Genomic DNA, 23,798 nt, shown 5'->3' with positions numbered 1-23,798 from the left:
TCCACAAACAGAAAAATAGTATTTGTCATGGTTCCCTGTTAAAGAAGGAAAAGAACTGGGGAACAGCTGGCCAGTGTCTGCATAGCATATCTGTGGAAATGAGTCATCTACAGACCAAATGGTCTCATACTAGTTTTATTAGAAATTCTATTTCAAGCCATATATAAAGTGTTTGTTATATTTAAGTTCTGATTGCTTTCTGCAATTATTAGTCTGCCAGAAGGTCTTGGTGCAAAGTAGATGCATCGCTTGAATTCGTGGTATACTTCTTGTGCAACTTTTCAAAACTGAGGCTGCAGTCTTATGCACACATACCTGTAAGTTCTGTTGAACTCGGTGAGTCTTAACTTCTGAGAGGACATATATTAGAGTGTCATGCCACTTTTAGGTTAATGTCATGTTGCATTGTATTCTGATAGGCATATGCTATACACTACCCTGAAATACTTTCAGTAAAGGATGACATACAAGTGTTTTTAAACAGGTGGAACAACTGATTTATTCATCACACTTGACTAATCTCAATCTACTATGGTGTCACTCGCATTGTTTATCTTGGAATCCCCAGTAGAAAGGAGTAGGGAGGAACACTGCTTGGGTTATTGGGTGTGGCCATGATTACTTAAGTGTAAAGGAGTGGAGAAGCTTTCAAATCTAGAGTTGGGTGTCTTTATTGTTCTGTAATGAGAAATTCCAATTTGCCTTTTAGCACAGCCTTTTAGATTTAGTTTAAAATTAAATACCTTTGAAATAAGCCTTCCTAAGAGGATGCGAGTGGCACTGTGGTCTAAACCACTGAGTCTAGGACTTGCTGATCGGAAGGTTGGTGGTTCGAATCCCCGTGATGGGGCGAGTACCCATTGCTCGGTCCCAGCTCCTGCCAACCTAGCAGTTCAAAAGCATGTCAAAGTGCAAGTAGATAAATGAAGTGAGCCAACTAACATTAAGAAAACTGAAGTGCCTATCCTTGGAATAAATACTTGTACCTCTTCAGGAAATCATGCTGCAACATGAAAAGAAGCTGCAAGCGCGGTTTAAGAGGGGACTGACTATGGCTCTTAAGGGTAAAGGTAAAGGACCCCTGGCAGTTAAGTCCAGTTGCAGAAAACTCTGGGATTGCAGTGCTCATCTTGCTTTAGTGGCCGAGGGAGCCGACGTTTGTCTGCAGAGCGTTTTCCCAGGTCATGTGGCCAGCATGACTAAGCCGCTTCTGGCAAAACCAGAGCAGCGCACAGAAATGCCGTTTACCTTCCCGTCGGAGCGGTATCTTTTTCTCACAATAAGTCGTGGTTGATAACTTATTTTAAATGAGCAGTGTACCAATGCCTGCTGCTCCATCACACCCCCTGTGTTCCATCTCTAGTGCAAACAAGAGCAACAAGCCAAGACTTTTGGCTTGGCGTTAATGTCCAAACACCAGCATTGTGTTTTATGCCTGTGTAACAAACCATGATCATGGTTTGTTCTTGGCTGGTGTGTTGTTACGTCCTGGTTTGGATGTCAGACTTCATGGCTTGTTACTTCTGCTTGCCCCAGGGGAAGAGCGAAGCAGAAGCAACTAGGCAAGCATGTACTATTACTCTGTTCATGCAAGGTAACCCATTTAACCATAACTTATGGTGATGTGTGAACTAAGTTACCCCATCAGGAGGCAGACACTGGCTGTTAGTGCATTGCTTTATTTGTATTTGTATTTATATGTCAGATTTGCGAATCCCCAGTAGATGTTTTCTCTTTCTCGTGTTTTCAAGGCTTCTTATATTTTGTTTTTGCTTGTATACAAAGTATATGCTGCTAAATTTCATGGTGCCTACTCAGTGCTTAACCAAACAAGAAAAGTTGAGTAGTGCCTAATGGATTGGTATTCCAGTTAATACAGCATTTGTCATACACATTATAGCTTTAAAAAGCAGCTTAAAAATGTAAAACTGTGATGTGGCATGAATATCAAGTCTCCTGCATTGCTACAGTCTTGGAAAAGCACACAACATGCTTCTGTTACAATTGCATAGAGGTTTTTATATCTGCTTAACTGTTGTGGTTCCCCCAAATCTTAAACATTATAGTTTGCTGATAGTGCTGCAGCCTTCTTCTCAATTTGGAAGTGGGCGTAGCAGGTATGAATCTTGCAGTTGAAGCATAGTGGTTGGGGATTATTCTCTCCTTGGCTCCAACCTGGAGATGAGGTTAGGTCCCCTCTCACATTTGCCAAAGGGTAATGGGACACTTGCCAAAGGGTAATGGTGACAGCAGTCACGAAATTAAAAGACGCCTGCTTCTTGGGAGAAAAGCAATGACAAACCTAGACAGCATCTTAAAAAGTAGAGACATCACCTTGCCAACAAAGGTCCGTATAGTAAAAGCTATGGTTTTCCCAGTAGTGATGTATGGAAGTGAGAGCTGGACCATAAAGAAGGCTGATCGCCGAAGAATTGATGCTTTTGAATTATGGTGCTGGAGGAGACTCTTGAGAGTCCCATGGACTAGAAGAAGATCAAACGTATCCATTCTGAAGAAAATCAGCCCGGAGTGCTCACTGGAAGGACAGATCGTGAAGCTGAGGCTCCAATACTTTGGCCACCTCATGAGAAGAGAAGACTCCCTGGAAAAGACCCTGATGTTGGGAAAGATGGAGGGCACAAGGAGAAGGGGTCGACAGAGGATGAGATGGTTGGATGGTGTTCTTGAAGCTACCAGCATGAGTTTGATCAAACTGCGGGAGGCAGTGGAGGACAGGAGTGCCTGGCCTGCTCTGGTCCATGGGGTCACGAAGAGTCGGACACGACTAAACGACTAAACAACAACAATGGGACACTTGTCTATGGTGGTTGAAATTGTGGATTCCTGCTCTTACATCTCTCTTCCCCACTTGCACATTTAAAATGCTGAACTGGCACTTACATGGTTCGATACATTTTAAAGCACCCCCCCCCCCATTTTTTTTAGCACAGTGCTATTGGGTTAAAAGAGTCCATTAGAGGGATAACTTCACTTCCAATAGTAGGTCTGAAAAAATGATAGTAGCAATTTGCCATTGGAGGTTTTCTGCTTTTTTGCATGTCCTAGTCACCAGGATAGCTTTTCACTTACTTATTCCCTAGACACTGCAGCTTTCACAGATGATAAGGCTATTAAGTAGAAGCAGGGGTACAGCTGTACAAGGATCCAGTTTTTCTCCTGGCATTCAATGTTCCTACTCAGGTTTTATTTTTATGTTCTTAATTCTCCCTACATTACTGAACTTTCGGATTCTGATCATCTGTTTATCTCTTTTTTTTCCATGGGCCTGAATAAAGTCTGTGTGCAGTTTATTTTAGCCTTGTATCAACTATGATAGAAATAAATGTCTCCAAACAGATGACTCATAGAAGACAGAGTTGAGTTTTCTCTTGAGACATAGGGAAAAGGGGAGATGGGACTATTGTTCATTTAGTCTCACTTTGCATCAAAGTTCCACATTCCCTGTAATAAGTATAGGATGTCAGGTATACAAGAAAATGCTGAACAAGTATTAAATGTCTATCCAGGATTAATAGACACTCTCATACTTGTTTTTCAGCTTGGTAGTAACCATTAGGTATATTTTATTTTTTACTTTCAGACTTGCTCAAAGTGAAGCTACTTAAATGGAATTTAACTTAAGGATAGTAAGTGCAGTTAAGGTGGTTTTGCTTCTGAGGCTGTTGTTCCCACTTGCTTTCTTGCATTCATTGTCTTTGATTCTCTGCATATAGTTTTGCAGGGGGAAACGTGATACTGTCCTTTGGCCTTCAAGCAGCTTTACAGTGAGATACTCCAAATTGCATCCATGGGCGAAAAACATTCCATGTGGGGCATGTTGCTATGGCTGCAACATGCGCAGAATGCAAGCAGTAGAGCCTAATTGGGAATGAGTGCTGGTACAGTGGTACCTCAGGTTAAGTACTTAATTCGTTCCGGAGGTCCGTTCTTAACCTGAAACTGTTCTTAACCTGAAGCACCACTTTAGTTAATGGAGCCTCGCGCTGCCGGAGACCATTTCTGTTCTCATCCTGAAGCAAAGTTCTTAACCCAAGGTATTATTTCTGGGTTACCAGAGTCTGTAACCTGAAGCGTATGTAACCCGAGGTACCACTGTACTCTCAAGGTTCAACTAAAAAGACCTCTTAAAGTGGTGTAAGAGCAGAAGTGATAGTTCCCCTTTTGCACACATCTGCTTGTATATGCAACAGCTGGTTGCATATATAGCTACACACCTATAATATACGAGTTTGCTGGTGGGATTAGTCCCATAGCCCATTTAGTTTAGCACTGTAACTCAAATAAAGGCCTGTTGTAAGCCATGTGAAACTCACAAGTAGGGGTATGGTGAAGGTAGCCATTTCTTATTTTTCTCTTGCCTTTGATAGTAAGAGGTACACTGTCTCTTGTCACACAATTTCCATTCTTAAGCCATAGTGAAAACCATAATTAGACCTGGCCTTCATGAATTTGTGTAATCCCTTTTAAATAACATATATGCTAGAGGCCATCCTAACATTTTGTGCCAGTGAATTAAAGGTGGTTATAAGTTGAAACTGTCTGATTCTTTTCAGATATATCTTCTCCCCAATCATGAGGACTAGAATCATTCTTTGAGAAAAGTCTTGAGAGACTGAATATCTCAGAATGTCAAATCCTCTGCTACATTCTGTATTCTGTGAGGAGCATTTAAAGGTAAAAAGAATAAAGGTGACTCACAGCCCCGAGGATTTGACCCATTCTCTCCGACTAACCCAGCCAGTGACTTCCAGCAGTAAAACATCTGAATCCTGTTCTGCTAATTCTAGCAGCTTCTGGGTCTGGTTCATTGGAGAAATCTTCTGAAGGCAACTTGCACAAAGGCTTAACTGTGCCTCTGAGAGTGCAAAAGCTGTCTGTTTCCCCAGAGAAATGCCCTTGACCTACCTATTTTACAAAGCAACATTTAAAAAAAAACCTCTGAGAAACCAGAACAGCATCAAGGGCATTTCTGTGAAACTTTGCTTTACGTAAGAGGCTTCAGTTAGGCCTCATTCCCGAGCAAGGCAGATATTATAAAGCCTTCACGATAAAAGGACATAGAATCTCAGGTTTACATTGGTGATGACCCTAGTGCTGTGTGTGTGTGTTTAAAACCACCTCTATTTTAAATTATTTCTGAAACAAATAAATTAAAAAAAGCAACTAATTATAGCACTGGGGACAAGGAATTTCCAGACTAAGAGCATAAATTAGTGGGTTACATAAGCTGTTTTTGAATATATTGACATATAGGTCATTTATTGCAATCTGCCTTCAATAGATGACAGAAGATATAACTATCAAGAAAGTGATCTACAGGCCTCTTGTAATCTCCTGGGTCTGTGCTGCTATATTGCTTATCAACAAATAGTCTTCGATATTTGCAAAGCAGCATTGGGCAGATGGATACTTATTTTCGCTGAGCAGCAAGCTGAGATTTGCAGTTGCTAAGGGTATATAACTTATAACCTTTAGGATAATAACTTTTGGTCTCATTGATTAAATCCAGTGATTTTCTATCTATGGGTGTGGTATGGTACCTTGTTCTCATAGTTCAGGCCTATGGCAAGTTCACCAGATAGACTTAAACTACTTTTCCTTTTCAAACCTTCATCAACACTGGCCAAATCTTACCATTGTGCATCACTTAAGTTCATCAGATTTATGATGCCATCAGTTTAAAAAGTGCTTTGTCTATCTTTGAGGCATGGAGATGTTTTCTGTCGGGGAACCAGGCCAGAGCCTCAAGTTTCTTTCTCTGGTTTCCACCACCCCCACTTCCTGTTCCCATAACTTAATGTCTCTTGTTTCTATTTTTTTCCCAGTAGTAAGAACCTAACTGGCATAAAAATGTAGTAGCACTTTTAAAATTTGCAGTATATCTGATTGATTTCTCAAAAAGTTAAATCTCTCAAGTATTTTTAAAATGTGGAAATTGCAAGAACTGAGACCTGGAAATACTGGTACCTAGGGAAATTTACTTATTAGCTAACACTTTATCATCCTGGAGGGTTTAAGTGAACCCAAAATATTTGCATTGGCTCTTGAAGTTGCTGTTCTATTGTATTTGATTTTTCTGTACATTGCTTTTGTGATTTTTAAAAAAATACAAAATAAATAAATTTACTAAATCAAATCATTGCTATATTCCATGAATTTGTCAAATCCCCTTTTAATGACCTATTGACTACTGTCCATCTCTACCCATCTTGCCTGTGAATTCCATAAACTAATGGATGTGAGGGTACTTGTAGTTGCTTATTACTGCAGTACTTTGAACTACCTCTCTTTTGTAGTTGTAATTGGACTTTATGTCCTCTCTGACATAAAGAACACTATCACTTCCAGTACACCCTACCCTCTTCTTCCTATGCAGCTTTTAGCCGGGAATAAATGTTCCACTGACTTTCTCCATTCCATCAGGCTTCTGATATTTTTACTTTATTGGTGGTCTCTTTTAGCATCAAGTGCTCTACCTCCTCAATCTTGGCTTGGTGGTTTCTAGTTGACTAACAGAATGCTTTAAGAACTGGTGGTAGTCAGTATATTTTAGCTCTTGCCTTTCTGTTGCTCCTGGGTTTAGTGAACTATCCAGTTGCTTGGTTACACGAGAAATAACATCTGGACTACCAAGAAGCTGCTTAGGTTCTTGAATTCCTAGTTTTTTGTTTGCATTTGTTTGTTTGTTTTAAATAATCTTTTCCTCAGATGCAACTACTGTATTTAGCCACTAGTAAGCGTGTCTGTATTTGTGCAACTAAATGTCTCACAGCAAAGACTGAAGAAGAAGCCTAAGATGTTAATGAGGACAGGAGCTCAGATTGCAAACCCACTTTAGCGTAGCATGGTCACTGATGAGACTGGAAGGCGCCCCAAGATTTTTAACCTGGGTATTTCATGAAGTTTTATCCTGATTCCTGTAACTTCTGTTTCTTAAACTGAATTTTATCCTGAGGAAGTAAACATGAGTTTGAAGTATAGATTGCTAACAAAAAATATAATGTGTTCAGAGCTCAACTCCTTTTCTGTCTTGGTACCATTTGTATACAGGCATTCCTGGAACCCACGTATGTTAACGGAGTGTGCATAAGTCTGCCCCACCCAGTTATGCCTTCCCCCAGTTTCATCCCCTTTCTACCTTCTTCAGGGTTACACGTCAGTTGGACACGTGCAAAATCTTTGCCGCCTGTATTCTTATTTGAAATGCTTGAGACAGTTTTGTTTTTTGTTTTAAAGTTGATTTTGTATCTGTAAAAACATTTTAAGAAGATAAAATTGACTGCCATAAATTTTGTAATGTCAAAGGTTGACTTAATAATATGAATGCAGCCATGATTAATTTAAGATATTAAATCTATTCAGGCAAGAATGCGTGTACATATTGTAATGACTTCCTTTTCGTACAATTAAAGTAATTGGATTATATTTAATGAGCTATTTACATTTAATAATTAAGAAAAGACTTATCTTTCCAGTATTCCCTAAGTGCAACAAACGGAAGGGTGGGGGCATTCAGTACTGGGATATAATTAACAAGCCATAAGTTGAAACTGAAAGAGCTGCTGTGGAAAAGACTGCTTTATTCCTGTAATTTAGAATTGCTATTGAAAGAGCAGTGCATAATTTAGAATCTGCATTAAGGGAAAGCATTAAGGGAAAGAGAGCTGACTGCTTCTAGGGACTTTCTTGTATGATACAATTTTGGGCACACATCCTGGAGAATGCCAACAGATAACCATTCCTAGCTAGATACAATGTGAGAGGAAGGAAATGTCTGTAAAGGGAAGATAAATTTTCTGCTTTTTCTGTAGGGAAGCACCCCTCTCTTTTGTAGTCTGGCTCTAGCACATGTAAATTTTAAGAGAGGAGAAGATGCAGGGTATTTCCCCGGTGATGAATGCAGTATGCCAGCCATGAGCAAATGAGAGTGAACTATCCTTAGATGTACTTTGATCCTGGAGTAACCCCTTTTGTAAATAGGTGCATAAAGGTTCTGTCTACACTAGAGCTGGGCGATATATTGCTATATTGTCCCAAACCAGTTTGAAGGCCGTATCGTGATACTGGTTTCATAATTTTTGACCTGGTAATATATTGCGAATCGTGATGTGTGCTATGCAAAAATCACAGTGTAGGAAAAACCATGATGCCAATCAATGCCTGTACATAGCTCCATCCTTATTTCAGACATCAAGATATAGTGGTATATCACAATGTTTAGCTGGTGATGAAAAAACAGGTAACGCCCAGCCTACTGTTCACCTCTACATAGTTCCACCCATATTTCAGACATTGTAATATATCAGTAAATTATGATGTTTAACTGGTATACGTATCACCCAGCCCTAGTCTATGCACACACAAACACACATAGAGAGACGCATGTATGCTAATAATTTGTGGAATGTCTTTGGGCATGGAAGAAGAAACTAAGCAGTTTACAAATGCTTTCTTGTCTGGTCACCTCAAGGTGTTTATTTGTCACAGACAAATGATGATTTACAAGTTTCCTTAATCTCTTTGCAACTGCTGCTGGGATACTGAAAAGCATAGGAGGGTTTTAAGGATGTGCCACCTATGGTACACCAGTTGTTTGTAGCTGCCCATACCCATGTCATTGGAGTAGAGGTCATCTATAGTTGAGGAGGCTTGAAGTGTTCCCCCACCCCTTCACCTGGGAAAGTTCATGGCTTAGTTTATTGCTGACCAGCCTAATCCTTTGCACGTCTTCTCAGCAATAAGCCATGTTGGTCAGTAGCCATAGAATAATGGTTGCATCAATAACAGTTTGAATTCCCTGCTTGAATTTTTGGTGGTGTGGAATATGCTAGTGATGCAGTTTTCACAAATTAGGTGAGCAACTGAAACACACTGTAGAACAATGAGTGTGGAACCCTTTTCAGCCCAAAGGCCACATTTCCTAATGTGGATCTTCTGGAGGCTGCATGTTGTTGGTGGGCAGGACTAGCAGTGAAAGTTTGTGGAGCAGTGGATGTCTCTCTTGCCTTTGTACCATAGGCTGCATTCCAGCCATACAAAAGTCAGAGGTTTCTGTACATACCACGCCTCACCATTATCCATCCAAACAGTCAAGTAACATTATCACATGGATCAATTTTATCCAGCCAAAACCTATTAAGAAGGGCATGGAGCAGGCCCAGTGAGGGGTGTAGTCTGGCATTGCCTAGGACACCTTCCAAGGACCAGATGGAGAGGCCTGGAGGTTTGCATTCAGTCCCCAGGCCTGAGCTTTCTTTCTCTTCTGTAATATATTTGCCAACTAGTTGGACTAGCATTAGGCCATACAAAGTGGCTTCAGTCTGTAGAATTGAATCAAAATCTCTCACTAATAACCTAGGGGGTAAACTAGGTTTCCTTTTTGAGGTTGCACCTCAAAATCCGGTCGCAATCACTGCACAACCAAAGGAGTCATAGATCACGCATGTAAACAGCCCCAACGGCATTGTTTCACCTATTTGCAGAAAGTGTATGTGCCTGTGTGACCCACAAGAGCAAGACTAATCTACTACTCACACAGTATTGTTACTAGCTTTGGGCAAGTGACTTACAGGCTTAGAGGTGGTGTAGGGTTAAGAAGAATCCTACAGTTTATATTGCCAAAACACCAACTTCTCTGTTTGGTTGTCTCCCTCTCCTGCCTATAATGAACTCACTGGCTGGTGATAGTGGTGATCTTTATTGGTCTTTATTATTGCAAATTAGAAATAAGTGAATTGGTATAGTTTGATTTTCTCATTAGTAAGACATTTGCTTCGGTTAGACTGGGGCATGCTGTATTTGCGAAACATGACCAGAAAACAGATAGACTCATTTTTAAAAAGCTGGTTAAAGAACATAAATAGCACTTTTGAGAAGCAGAAGGTGCTGAAGGCATGTTCTCCTCACTGCCTGTTTATTAGTGACGGTTGAAACATGCTGCACATGTGCACACTGCACCTTTTTATGTCCGAAAGATACCTGCTCTTAGACCAGCTCTGTTAATTTATGGGCTTGAGTTAATATTTACCATCCACAGAAATGTGTGTACTAAAATGTCAGAATGGAGGGATGAGTGCCCCTTCCCAGAACACGTTCCTGGAGTCAAACTGGCATTGTGGCTTTGCAAAACATGAATCTGAGAATGAATAACCATTCTGTCATTCTTCATTTAAATGTGCATGCTTTTTTGAAACTTGCTGATATCCAAACATAACACATAAAGTAACAGTTAATCAACCCTTGACCAAGTCAGTCATTAGCTTGTTGACTTAAGTTCCTGTGATACCCAGCTTACCGTGATAGGATTTTTTCCATTGGAAGGAAATATTAGTTTTAATCTAGTCCACACTACTCACTCACTATAAATTATATAACCATTTATACAATGTGGGAAAGCTTTTGCCCCTTAACATTTCCCTTGTCTATCATTTATTGCATCAGTTCTAATATTGAAGGTGCATAATGCCTTGGATGCTTGAATAGCTGAAACCAGCTTCCATGGTTGTAGCTCTCTGTAGCAGGGGTTGTATTGTTTATTGTAGAAAAACAAGCTGCAAGAATGAACATTGTGGAGTCATGGCATATTAAAGGGGCATGGGAGTGTGCCTTGAGTACATTGTAAGCCTCAAAATTATACAGCTTATAAAAATGGCACCTGTTGAACTAATAACTTGAAAGTTGGGATATAGGAGCTACCTGATGGAGTCTACCAATGTGCCAAATGTTGACCTGCTCCATGTTTCCTAGCACTGTTGTGATTGATGGTGCCAAAAAATAATTGTTAAAGCAAGTTTAAAGAGGCAACAACAGAAAGTGCAACTTTGCATAGTGAAGATGATTTGCATGCAGAAATGGGTTGTTTAATCATTTACATTTCAATGCATTTGTTGGCCAGTTGCTCTCCTCACTCCCAAAGGCTCCCTCAGAATTTACATAAAGTATAAAGTTAGACAGTTGAGCTCACTGATCTTAGCCCCACACTTTTTTTTTTTCCTGTTGCAAGACGATGTTGGAAACGGACAGTTTAAATAAAGAAGAGCTGTTCTGGATGAAGATCTTCAGCTCCTCGAGAGAGGGAGGGACATCCAGCTCTTCCAGGACAAGCAGAGTCTGGATGCTGTCAATTGCTGTGTCGAAGGCCATGTTTTCCCATGAGTACAGTTATCGGTAGTACTCTGCCCATCACTTCATCTGCTTGCTGCAGTCTGCGATGGTCTCTCCAGACAAAGTTTTCAGCGGTGAAGTTTTTCCAACTGTTGTTCCAAAGGCTTTCTTCATGCCTTTGGACATTTTACCCTACAGGTACTAGAAATCTTGTCAGTTGGATGAACATTGGTTACTGCAGTTATCCAATTTTAATTGGTAACTTAGTATTTGAGGAATTAAACCTTTGTCTAAATATTTTCATTTGTGTATTAGTTTCCAGTGATTAGCACACACACACGTAAACTGATCAATTTTTGTTCAGGCAAGCATTTTTGTGAATCTCTTAAACAGATTAATATTTTCAATTTGTGAGTACCAGGATGAGGAATAGCCTAGGATTTTCTTAGTGCTGCATTTAAGCCGATTGAGCTGTGAGACTATTACTCTGCTCTGGGTTCCTCCATGAGGAAAGAAATAAAACCTGTTACGAGGGTATAGTGAGGACCACACATGAGCTAACTTCCTTATGATTAGGAAATGTGAGAGGTCAGAGTTTTTGTTTTTTTATTTGTGGTGAATATCCAGGCCTCTTAGGGTTGTTGGGAGAAGAAGATCCTGTTCAAATCACTATAGCTGCCCTTTCCTACCAATTATTATTTGGCTGCTGGCTATAGCAGGGCAGCTATAGCCAGCAATGACAGATGAACCCATGATATTTGCGAAAGAATAAGTGCTCATTACAGGGAGAGAATAAGCGCTCATTACAGGCGGAAAGCAATAGCATGTGGCATCACGTGGTAGTTGCTTCATAATTATCACTCTAGTGCCGATTGCTGAGGCACCTCCCTTAGGTTGCCCTGTAATTCTAGTGCCGTGGATTTACAGCATCCTTTTCTGTGAATATTGCTCTGGGCCCTCAGCAGAACTTTTTGCTGAACATCCTTTTTATTTTTTGGTCTCTGCATGTATTTCCGTGTTGTTTTTATTATTTTTTCCCTGGCCTTTTGGAGTTTCACAAAGCCAAACTTTCTGGCTTTTTCAAGGAGGAACTGCTACTGCTGAGAGACGCTTAAAGCTAGTTGTCTTTTTAGATGTTGGAAGGAACAGTTGGCCTGTGTTGGCAGAATAAAACAGGACTTCTAGCTCTGTGGCCTGATGAGAATTTCAGATTTGATGATCCTCTTTCTCCCTTGCTTCCAAACCTTCTGGTGTGTCTAATCCACCAGTGGGCATTCTCAAAAGCTATCCCTGAGGTTCTGCTTGGCTTTGCTGTTTGGGTTTGTAGGGTGTGTGTGTTGGGGGGGGGGAATTTGCAACTACAGGCATCCCACTTACACGTGATCGACTTGCGTGTGACCGCGTATATGCGTGGAGCCAGGAAATAATGAAAAAATTCCATTCAAATCAGGAAATGGCATGAGGAGAGCTGGAGAGTCCTTGTAGCTCATGAGGAGACTCTCCCCGAAGCCAGAAGAGGACATCAGTGAGGGTGGAGGAAGCCCTGAAGAAACCAGAGGAGCAGTGAGGCTTTGTTTACACTGTTCAACCTCCCTGTCTAACAGCTGGTATACGAGGTAGCGCAGCAGCAGCTGCTCTCCTGCCGGCCCCAGAGCTTCAATTCTAGTTGTGGATATTTTTGGATACAGAATTTTTGGTATGGCAAAAAAAGAAAAAAGAAAAGTGGCAGAGAGGGCTTTTAAAAGGTGTTTAGGAGGTGCTCCCTACTTTACATGATTTCACTCATGTGCGTAGGGCCCTGCAATGTAACCCCCCGTGTAAGTGGGGGGAGGTCTCATCTTTAAAAATGCTCCAGAAACGCTGGCCTTGGGTTCAGGGTCAGGTATCTGAGTTATTGTAAAAGGGCTCAGATGCCAGACCGTTAGGGGGATGGTTTGCTGCTAGCAAACAGCCATTGTGACTGTGCTAGCTTAAAGATGTTTCACACAGATGGTGTTTAGTAAAAGGTAATCTCTCACAGTAAAGAAGAAGTGAAATTGGTAAAGTCCATGTGTGGTTCCTCCCCACCCTTTTTTGTCTTCACTCTCACCTTTAAGTATCAGTGCTAAAGCAGGCTCCCAATTTCCTCTGGCTTACTTGAAGTGGTTCTTACGGTTGTGTTGGGGAGGGTGGGGCATATGTTGGCTTCCTTCCTTTCTGTGTTCACAGATAGCTTTTAAACAAAAAATAACACCCCCCCCAAACAGTTTGGTGCCAAATGATTGCTGCCATGCGGTATCTTTTCTGGAAGGGCATTTGTGATCTTTGGCACTGCGACTGTGTTGGTCTGCTTTGTTTAGGGCAGTTGTTCTCTAACTTTTTTCTCTGGGTCGCACTTTCAGAATAATTTTTTTAATTGATAGAAATGAAATGGAAAACAAAAAGAAGCACCTCCTAGCAGTGCTTGTTTTGTAACAGAACACAACTGCAGCTCCATGTTGGAGTAGATGTCCGAAAGAGTCCCTTCCAACTCTACAATTCTGTGATTCTGTAAAACTTTATAACAAGCATAGGCAAACTCAGCCCTCCAAATGTTTTGGGACTACAATTCCCATCATCCTTGACCACTGGTCCTGTTAGCTAGGGATGATGGGAGTTGTAGTCCCAAAACATCTGGAGGCCCGAGTTTGCCTATGCCTCCTTTATAATATGGTCATGGGATAGTCAGAAAGTAAAAAACAATGCAGCTACATAAGAACATGAATCATTCTCAAAATACAATATTGATTGTTCTTGAATCTTCCCACCACAATTGCTATTTTCTCCTGCCACACCCTTTGAGAACCACTGGTTTTGGGACACATTACCTGGGTACATGCTTATGTGTTTGGTGTTATGCAAGAGTAGCTTCTTCAGCTCATGTGGTAAGTTTGTCTGTATCATGTTTCGAGAGTGCTATATGGGGTTTAATGTTTTTTATATTCTAGGTTGCTTTGGGGCACTGTCCTGTGTATGAAAAAAGGTTAATAAACATAAATAGATAAATAAGCAATATATCTAGCTGTACTTAGCATGTGGTTGCTAGTGTACTCTATGCAAGTGGGAAACTTCTGTCTCCGACATAGCTGCTGTTCAGTGCTAGAAATAGCCAGTAAGTCTTGTATGTGGACCTTTTGGACCACAGCTCAGCCATTTCTGTTTTCTGAAGCTTAAAATAACCACAACCCCACAGGATTATGTCAGCATTATGATTGCCACAGGTCAGGAAGGCTGCTATTGTCGGATCTCTGGTCAAGTACATAACACAGGCAGAGTTCCTCCACCCTCATATTTTGAGGTTACAAAGTCATATGTTGGGAGGGTGCCCACAGACACTCAACAGTCCAGGTGGTTCTTTTCTTTACTATTGCCATGGAAGTCAGGCCTTTTCAGTGTGCCTCCTAGGTATGGAAGCAAGTGACTAATCTTGGAGTGCTTTTACATTGTCTTCTACAATTTCCACAGAACAAACCTGAGGTAAACTTTCAGAGAGCAAAACTTGTGAAGCAAAGATTTATTCTCTTTAGTACTGTTTCTATATGACTGGTGGATGATCCGTCTCCCTGCCCCCTTTTTTTGCTCTGTTGCTTGTGCTTGCACTTTTATTTCCTCTTCCTTTCTTTTATTTTTTATTTTTAAATCCATTACAATCCACTCCTTCCCTTTTTCCTTTTTACATTTGTCTTCCTTCTCAAGTTCTTGCTTATGTATTTCTGATATGCCAAGTTTGATTCTTAGGCTGATTCTTGAGTGTTCCATTTCTACCTCCTGTGATGGTGCAGTGTGTGTTTCAAGGAATCACAGAATTGAAAGGGACTGTGAAGGTCATAGAGTCTAGCCCAGTGTGGGGCTCAAATACATGACCCTGAGATTAAGAGTTTCATGTTCTACCAACTATGTTGCAGGAGTGACTAGATATCCCAGTGTGAGTGTGTGTTCATTAGTCTGGCACAGATTCTGGGGGAAGGGGTGTTCTGAAAGCTATCCTACTCCATATCCCCTCCCCACCTCATCTCCTGTTAAATTTGATAAGATACATAGGCTTGTACCATGCCCATATTTTCCCCCAGTGGGGCAATTTAGGATGGAAAATGGGCAGGAAAGAAAGCACCCCTTCCTCTAGAACTGCTATTCTGACCTAATTTACAGGCCTAACAGCTGTGTATTAAAATGTTACAAAAGGGTGGGGGCTTTATGGGGACATGAGTCCTTCCAGAAGATGGGTTTTGGGGGTTTTTGAGGTTTTGTGTTATGATTATGAGCAAAGAGTACTATTGGAAAACTCATGGACTTTAGAATATGTGGTTTTAATGCTTTAATAATCTTTCAGGTGGTGCATTTGCATGTGGTGTTTATGGACTGTATCACGATTAAACTGCTTAAATCAGTATATGAGATTTTAAAACCTTAATAAACACCAGTCAAACAATAATCAAATGTTATCACAGCAGATTCCAAATCACAATAAAAATATAGAACAAAAAGGGTATCCCTTAAGGTGGAACAGGTATTTTTTAATTAGGCCTGTCACTTGATTAAATTTTAGTGGATGATGCATCCACCTTCTTACCAACTGATTAAATATATATGATTAACAACAGCAATTGAGGTGACCTTTTCAGATCCTAAGTATGGTGTGAATTTTCATTTCTAGTAGGAAAGGCCCTCTATAGCGGCACAGAACATTAAATACCGTGTGTAGAAGTCTGTTTCCACCTGTGTGTGTTCATTTCTAATGTTTGTTATGTGGAAGTTGGCATGTTGTATCTTTGCTTTTCCACTGCAGTCCTGAATTCACTGATAATTTGGTGTGGGTGAATTTTCCTTGTATTTGGAACATTAACATTGTGGTCACATGGGATGCAGCTTGGGATGATGTCAGATATCCACCTAAACAATCACCGGTGCATCTGAGTGACTTTAAACTGTTAATATGCAGTATTCTGTAGTTGTCCTTGGCAGAACTGACATGAAGAAATCTGTTGCTCTGGGAGTGCCTTTGTACTTTACATAGCTAATCACATGTGGTCTTCCAGACTTTTCCTTTGGACCTTCTCAAGTTATGCTGTCTACTGCAGTGTTTGGAATCACTCCATTGTATGACATTGTGTATTGTCCTCCCACCCACCCCCAATACTGCAGCCAATGATGTGAGGGAAGACTCACAACATGATGATTGGCAAGTGATTCTCTAGGGGTGCTATTTGCAGCATTTTGTGTAGTTCCACCTTTCAACAGGAATAGAAAACTATTCTAATTGTAGTAATAAAAAGTCTGATGCTGCCCTTATGAAGAGTTAGAGTTAGATTCAGGTTTAGCCAAGACAATGGTTGACTTTGAGCAAATTTTCTTTAGCCTCAGTTTTCCACCTCCGAATTAGGTTAAAGAGCTGTGCTGCACACAAAAATGGATGAAAGACTTCAGTCATATACAAAGTATACCAACTTTTCTGGCTATGAAAAATAGAAGTCTGTCCTTTTTATCATTTGTTGTGATTATGCATACAGCAAGCTGGCTGACCTCTGCAGTATCCAAGCACAGGAAGACCCATTAAAAGGTGAATGTATTCCTGTCAAGTTTTGCTGGCGCTTCTTGGCTCACACTGTTAATTTCTTGAGATTTTTGTAACCTCATGTTACATATAAAACCTTGGAAGCTGTTCTGTGCCCTCCAGATCTTGAACTCCTCTGCAGTGGCAGGTCAGATTTGGAAATTCAGATTTTTGACTTGGGAGGTAATTAGCAAAAGCTAATATCGGCTTCAGTCCCTTAACGCACTGATAGAAAAGCATCCAGGAATGACTCCTGGACCTCAGAGATAAGCTGCCAGCTGCCACAGAGACTATAAAAGGGTGGTTCAAAGTCAAGCACAAACAGCTGACTTTTAAAAATGATTCTTGGTTTGTTGCTGTTGGTGACAGGAAGTCATGTTCCCCAAGCTGTCAGCTTCCTGCTTTTATTTTTTCCATTCCATCCACAGCAGATCAGAGTCTTTGTCATAAGACAGCTGTCTCCTCCGGCGGAGCTGTTCACCATCTGACCTAGGAAGGGGTCCACCCTTTTCCTTCAAAGAAAGGAGCAAATGAATTTCAGTGTACTCTATTTTCACTAGTTGGATATCTTTTTAATGCTTGTTTTTGTTCTCCACTAGAGCTTAAATTTCTCAGAGAAATACTCTCTTGAGAATGAATGACTTAGGCATATAGGCACTACAAATGGACTTTATATTTGCTAGAAACAGGATTGTATTTTTTTTGTAATTAAGTGGAAAGGAGATAGTGATGAGCAGAATATTCTTATTGGAATGTGTGTATTTGACATTTTTATACTGGAATGCTGTAAAATGGGGGGGGGGATGCTTTCTTCAAGTGTCAGGTTAGCATAACTGCAGATTCTTTGATAGTATAACTTTTGGGAGAGCAGATCAGCACGATTCCCTGTCAAACCCTTTCAAAGCTTGTACTTTAATTCCTAGAGCTTCAGTCTTCGTTTGTCAAGCTATCAGCTGCTGTATGCCTTTGTAAAACTACTCGTGTGCATGTATCTCTAAAACCATAGCTGCTTTAGTGGGAGAACCTTCCAACACAAGGGACTTGGGGTGTGTGTGATGCAGACCTCAGACTGAGAAGCATTTGTTAGCAAGCTTCCTGGTCAGTTAAAAGTGCTTCCTGTTTTGTCCTGAGAGCCCAACTTGTCTGGTGTGATGGAAAATGTTTAACCCTTTCCCAACTGGACTTGGGTTAGTGTTTGTTCTCTACACTCCTCCTGTTAGCCTTTAATAGTTTTGGCTAAATGTTTAGCAGTATTTGAAAGAAGTTGGCTAGATAGATTGGAACACATGGTTTGTGGGACAGATCACAGCAGCCCAGAGTGGGAAGCATCATACAGTGGCTGGCCCCAGCTTCTCTGTAGCAAGCCTTAAAACTGCAGGGTTTTTTATTTTAAAAGCCTAGTTCTGACAGGTGTGTGTGTGTGTGTGTGTGCGCGTGTGTAGAGGGGGAGATGAAAGCAGTGATTTAGATAAAGCTGATTTCTGAGCAGGGAAACGAATGTTGTGCTGCTGGTGATGCCAGCATCTGCGGCTGAGTAATCCTTTTCCTGTTTGCGGGATTTTTTTTCTCTTTTCAGAACGCCGCCTGAAGCTGGTCCACCATGCCATTAGTAACAAGGAACATCGAGCCAAGGCACCTGTGCCGTCAGACATTGCCTAGTGTTCGGAATGAGCTGGAATGCGTGACCAACATCACCCTGGCAAATGTCATTCGACAGCTGGGCAGCCTGAGTGAGTACCATGGCCAGCCTGCCTGCTGCCCTCAGGAGCTGCTAGGCTCTTGATTCAGCTGCCTTCTCTCTCTTCTTGTGTTCCTATTTCTCCCCCATCTGTCTTCCATGGGTAGTGCTAAAAGATCTTCCTATGAAACCTCCTTGAACCTTCTCTCTCCTCCTTGAATTTCTCCCTCCTCTACTCAACCAGTCTGCGTTGGAGAGGGATGAGCAAGGGATGACTGCAGCTGAAGCACAGCTGGAAGGAATACAAGACAGGCAGCCTCCATACAGAAGTGCTGGGCTAAGAACCTTCAATATGTTGAGCACATTATCAAGCGTCCCTCTCATTTGTTTTCTGTATTTAGTGTGCTAGTATTCCTTTTTATCAGATTCCTGTCATGATGCAGATGCAGCTACTTACTGATTTGAAGATTATGCGTGTACCACATTGTATACTGAAATTCCCTCATGGAGACTATGAACCATCACTCTATTTGGTTTCTTCATGCTGTTTATTTCTGCGGATGATGAATATGTTTTGGCTTTTATTTAGCTGGCTTTGTAAAAGGGCAGGATTACTACATGGGCAAAGATTTAAAAAGAGAGAAATCGGCCACTTGGGTCTTTGTTACTCTTTTAAAATCATGATGGGATTGGAGTTGCATTAACTCTATTTCTCTAGACTTTTGACTTTCTAAAATGCTTGCAAAGGGGTCCTCATATACTCTGTGAGGTAGATACTCATTAGAGAGTGCCTGTATAAAGCTATGTAGGGTTAAGGTTGAATAGCTGTGTGAATTGATTTAAATAAAGTTGTTTTTTAATGCACATATTTCCTGAGCAAGCATACCTGGTTGCAATTAAACAATTAAAACAACTGATTTGCAACTTTTAGAGCTTTTTACAAGCAAAGAGCAAAATCAAAAGCCTTTTGGTCATGAAGATATAGGTCTTTTGTTTGGTTTTCTCCAGGTACATGCAAGGATACTAAGCATGAACAAAATGGATCACATATGAGTAAACATCCATAAAATCAGCCTTTAAGTATCCATATCTTTGTAGACGCAAGGGCTAATGCAATATGTATGCGGATGAGCTAGAATCCTCCTCTTGTTAGGTGTCATCTGAGCCTTCCTGTACCTGGGCTGCTGCTTTTTTCCTTTCCAGCATAAGAGAGACTGTTCAAGGAGGTTGGTTTGTGGGCTGCATACCACTTTCTTTTATGTGGTTCCTTGTGGAGTTGCAAAACGTAGTGCGTCTGTTTCAACTGGGCCAGCATACCATGGCTGGAAAGCAATACAGCAAGCCCTCAACCTACGCAGGGGTTACATTCCAGGGCTTGTGTCTAAAGCAAAAATCATGTACAGTGGTGCCCCGCAAGACGAATGCCTCGCAAGACAGAAAACCCGCTAGACGAAAGGGTTTTCCGTTTTGGAGGTGCTTCGCAAAACGAATTTCCTATGTGCTTGCTTCGCAAGACGAAAATGTCTTGCGAGTTCCTGCAGGGTTTTTTTCCTTTTTCCCTTTTTCCCAAGCCGCTAAACCGCTTATCAGCTGATGGCTAAGCCGCTTAACAGCTGATGGTAAGCCGCTTATCAGCTTATCGTTAAACCGCTTATCAGCTGATCCTTAAGCCGCTTATCAGCTGATCCTTAAGCCGCTTATCAGCTGATCCACTAAGCCTGCTAAGCCGCTAATACTGTAGCACTAATCCGCTAAACTGCTAATGGGCTTGCTTCGCAAGACGAAAAAACCCGCAAGACGAAGAGACTCTCGGAACGGATTCTTTTCGTCTTGCGAGGCACCACTGTATAGACAAAACACATTAGGTGCAATGGCAGGTGGGATTAATAAGAAGGATATTGACATGCTGTAATGCGTGAGGAGGAGGGCGACCAAGGTGCTAAATGGTCTGGAAGCCATTATGAGGAACAGTTTAGCTTGGAAAAGAGGAAACTAAGAGGAGATAGCCATCTTAAAATATCTATAGTGCTGTCACATGGAAGATGGAGCAAGCTTGTTTTCTCCTTCTCTAGAGGGTAGGACTCAAACCAATGAATTCAAGTTACAAAAAAGGAGATTGTGACTAAGCACCAGGAAGAACTTTCTGACAGTAAGAGCTGTTTCACGGTGGAACGGACTCCCTCGGGAGGTTGTGGGCTCTTCTTCACTGGAGGTTTTTAAGCAGAGGTTGGATGGCCATCTGTCATGGATGCTCTAGTTGATATTCCTGCATTGCAGGGGGTTGGACCTTTGGGTCACTTCCAACTGTACAATTCTGTGATTGCCGAAGTCTTTTATCCTGGATGCCTGCCTTTCCTTCCCCTTTTAATTGTTTTGCCAAGCATGTGAAGCTGAATGCACACTAGTTAAATGTGAGTAAGTTGCAGGCTGCATCCATAAAAGGGATGGCCTAGGAAGTTGGCAGACTCAGAAATCCCATCTCTGCCTCCCCAGGGATAGGCCAGTTCCCTTGGGTGCACAAGCACCATGAGAAAATAAAATGTGTGTCAAATTCATTAGCAGGTGTTGCTATTTATCAAGGGTATGTGTGCTAATATCAATGGAATGGTTAGGACTGCACCAGAATAAAGCACAGTTCCCACAGTACAGGGTTTCAAAAGAACCATCAGATAATACTGTTTGATAAAGTGTATATAGCAGTGCAGCTTTACCAGACGCACATGCATAGACTCAGACTGTATATCAGTTGCACTGATAACTTAATGTGCAAATGCATAATACAATATCAATGCACTTTTCTCTCTTTTCATGGTGAAACAGCTTGAAATGTAAATGTGGCTATCCAACACTATAAATGGACTGGTTCAGTTCCATGAGAGTGGGAATAAATGTCCCTTCAAGCAGGTATGGGCAGAACATAGCTCTGTGGTTGAACACATGGCATTTAGAAAGTCCCAGGGTCAATCACTGGCATCTCAATGTCAAGTGATCAGGTGTTGGGTGGTGGGAGCTATTTGCCTGAAGCATTACATTGCTGCTGCTAATCAGAGTACATAGCACAGGGCTAGAATTTATTTTGACTTTATGTAAGGCAGCTGTGGGACGCAGGTGGCGCTATGGGTAAAACCTCAGTGCCTAGGACTTGCCGATCGCATGGTCGGCGGTTCGAATCCCCGTGGCGGGGTGAGCTCCCGTCTTTCGGTCCCAGCTCCTGCCCATTTAGCAGTTCGAAAGCACCCCCAAGTGCAAGTAGATAAATAGGTACCGCTTTATAGCGGGAAGGTAAATGGCGTTTCCGTGTGCTGCGCTGGTGCCGGCTCGCCAGAGCAGCTTCGTCACGCTGGCCACGTGACCCGGAAGTGTCTCCGGACAGCGCTGGCCTCCGGCCTCTTAAGTGAGATGGGCGCACAACACTAGACACGACTGGCCCGTACGGGCAGGGGTACCTTTACCTTTAAGGCAGCTGTATCTTCATATATACACTGAAACTGATTCCCTTGACAGAAGTCTAGTTGCAGTGCAGGCACCCCTTTTTGTGTGAGGGAATATACCATAAAAGCAAGTAATCCACAAAGCTGTTTAGGGGAACTCCTGCTCTTCATCCAGGTCTAACTAACAGTGAATATTGTTTAAACGTCTCATGTGGTCTTGCTGACAATGAGAACCCACTGCTAGCAATACTAAGGAAAACAAATATTCTAAGTTATTTTGTTGTGCCCACAGCTTTTATGGATGGGCTTTGAGGCTGGTATATCTCTGAAGTCTAGAATCTGTATACATTTTGTAGCTATTAGTAGCTGAGGCTCGATTGGTGGCGATGCTGAAACTGAATTGCTTTCCCAGAGTTTCTAGCAGCTGACTTACAAGATTCCACTAGCTGCTTCTGCTTTCAAGGCAGCATCACCTGTCTTGCTACCTTTGCTTCCACCTAAACGTATTAAAGTGTTTTTCCTTTAAGACTATTTACAGTGGTACCTCTGGTTGTGGAAACCTTGGGATCCGACCTGGAGCTCCGGAACGGATCCCGGGGTTTCCGCAACCAGAGGTGCCTGTTTTGCGCATGTACACAGCGTGATAGAGTGCTTCTGCGCATGCGTGAGCGGCGAAACCCGGAAGAATACTTCCGGGTTTGCTGCTTTCGTAACCTGAAGTTTACGTTACCCGAGGGTACGGTAAGCCGAGGTTCTGCTGTACTCACAAAAATGGTGAATTTTTGTACTTGTAGCCTGCCTTTCAGCCCTCTGGGACCTTCAGGGCTACTCACTAGATTTGACACTGCTTGGGGATGAGGATCTCTCTTCTTTAAATCCTTCCCTGATTTCCTTTTGTTATACTTTAAGATTTACTTAATCCACTGTGCTTGCATGAGAAGTTGACCTGCAGAGCTAAACTGAATACTGAATGGTTTACTTTGCTTTGTTGGCTTCTTAAATACACCAAACACTGGTTAGGCTACTTGGGTACCAGTGGGAACTTCAAGTGTTCTGTAGTTTTGAATTTCATCTTTAAATTTTAAATTGCTTAACTTCAGGTTTCTTCCTTCAGAATACTTGTTGTAAGTGTCTAGTCTGGCAGGAACATTAACATCTCCCAACTCAAATTCAGAGGCATTGTTTTCAACCTTGAAAGCACCTTGCTTTTTTTGTGCTGCCACCTGCAAGTAATAAATGACTCTGTGCCTCTGAAAGAGAGCCGAGAATCGGGAGTTTCTTTTGGCAGCATTTAATGAAGTGAGTCTTTTTGAGCTTTTAGAGGACAATGAAATGTAGCTGTCATTGTGTGTCTATCCAGTAGACCATCCTAGAAGCTAAAGAGATCACAGACCCACAAGATGAAGGCTAAATGCAACAATATCATCTGATTCATGGCTGCCCTCCTTCTTTATTACTTTATGGAAGTCTTTAAGTTTTTTGTTTCGCTTCCTTCCTTGTTTAATGATGCTGTGGAAGGGTCACGTTTACCTAGATTGGTTTGTAGACTTTTTCCCTACATGGTTTTCTTGTTACAAATGTCCTGATTAGGAGAGCAAAACGTGACTGTTTCCAGTCATTCCCTCCTGAGATAAGGGGGCTAAAATATTTATGTATAAATACTTAGCACACCTATGCATGCACATACAATTTCTGGCACTCCCCTACCAATTGACATGTGGGGTACATAACAAAACTATAATGAAAAAGGAGCCTTTGCCAGATTGCTTTATGACACACAGAGAGCAAGAAACTGTGCATTTAGAATTATAACACTCTGCTATTCTTTTTCAGGTAAATTTGCTGAAGACATATTTGGAGAGCTTTTTACTCAGGCAAACACCTTTGCCTTTCGTGTAAGCTCTCTAGCCGAGAGAGTTGACCGCCTTCAGATCAAAGTTACTCAGCTGGATCCCAAGGAGGAGGAAGGTAATGGTGCAAAATTGATACACTTTTA

The 23,798-nt window shown here is 41.6% G+C and overlaps 1 protein-coding gene across 2 annotated transcripts in view; it reads left to right on the top strand.

Moving 5' to 3' along the window:
- Nucleotides 1-23,798, top strand: part of WASF2 (WASP family member 2) — a 41,769-nt gene that overhangs the window by 4,814 nt on the left and 13,157 nt on the right. For both annotated transcript variants that reach the window (XM_081015768.1, XM_081015769.1), the window contains exons 2-3: nt 18,270-18,423; nt 23,636-23,770. In XM_081015768.1, the coding sequence (XP_080871894.1) occupies nt 18,294-18,423; nt 23,636-23,770 (265 nt within the window). In that variant the 5' untranslated portion in view covers nt 18,270-18,293. The remainder of the gene's footprint in view (nt 1-18,269; nt 18,424-23,635; nt 23,771-23,798) is intronic.

Source organism: Podarcis pityusensis (assembly GCF_964106645.2).
Source record: "Podarcis pityusensis genome assembly, chromosome: 8".
Lineage (NCBI taxonomy): Eukaryota > Metazoa > Chordata > Lepidosauria > Squamata > Lacertidae > Podarcis > Podarcis pityusensis.
This window is presented reverse-complemented; position numbering and strand designations above follow the sequence as displayed.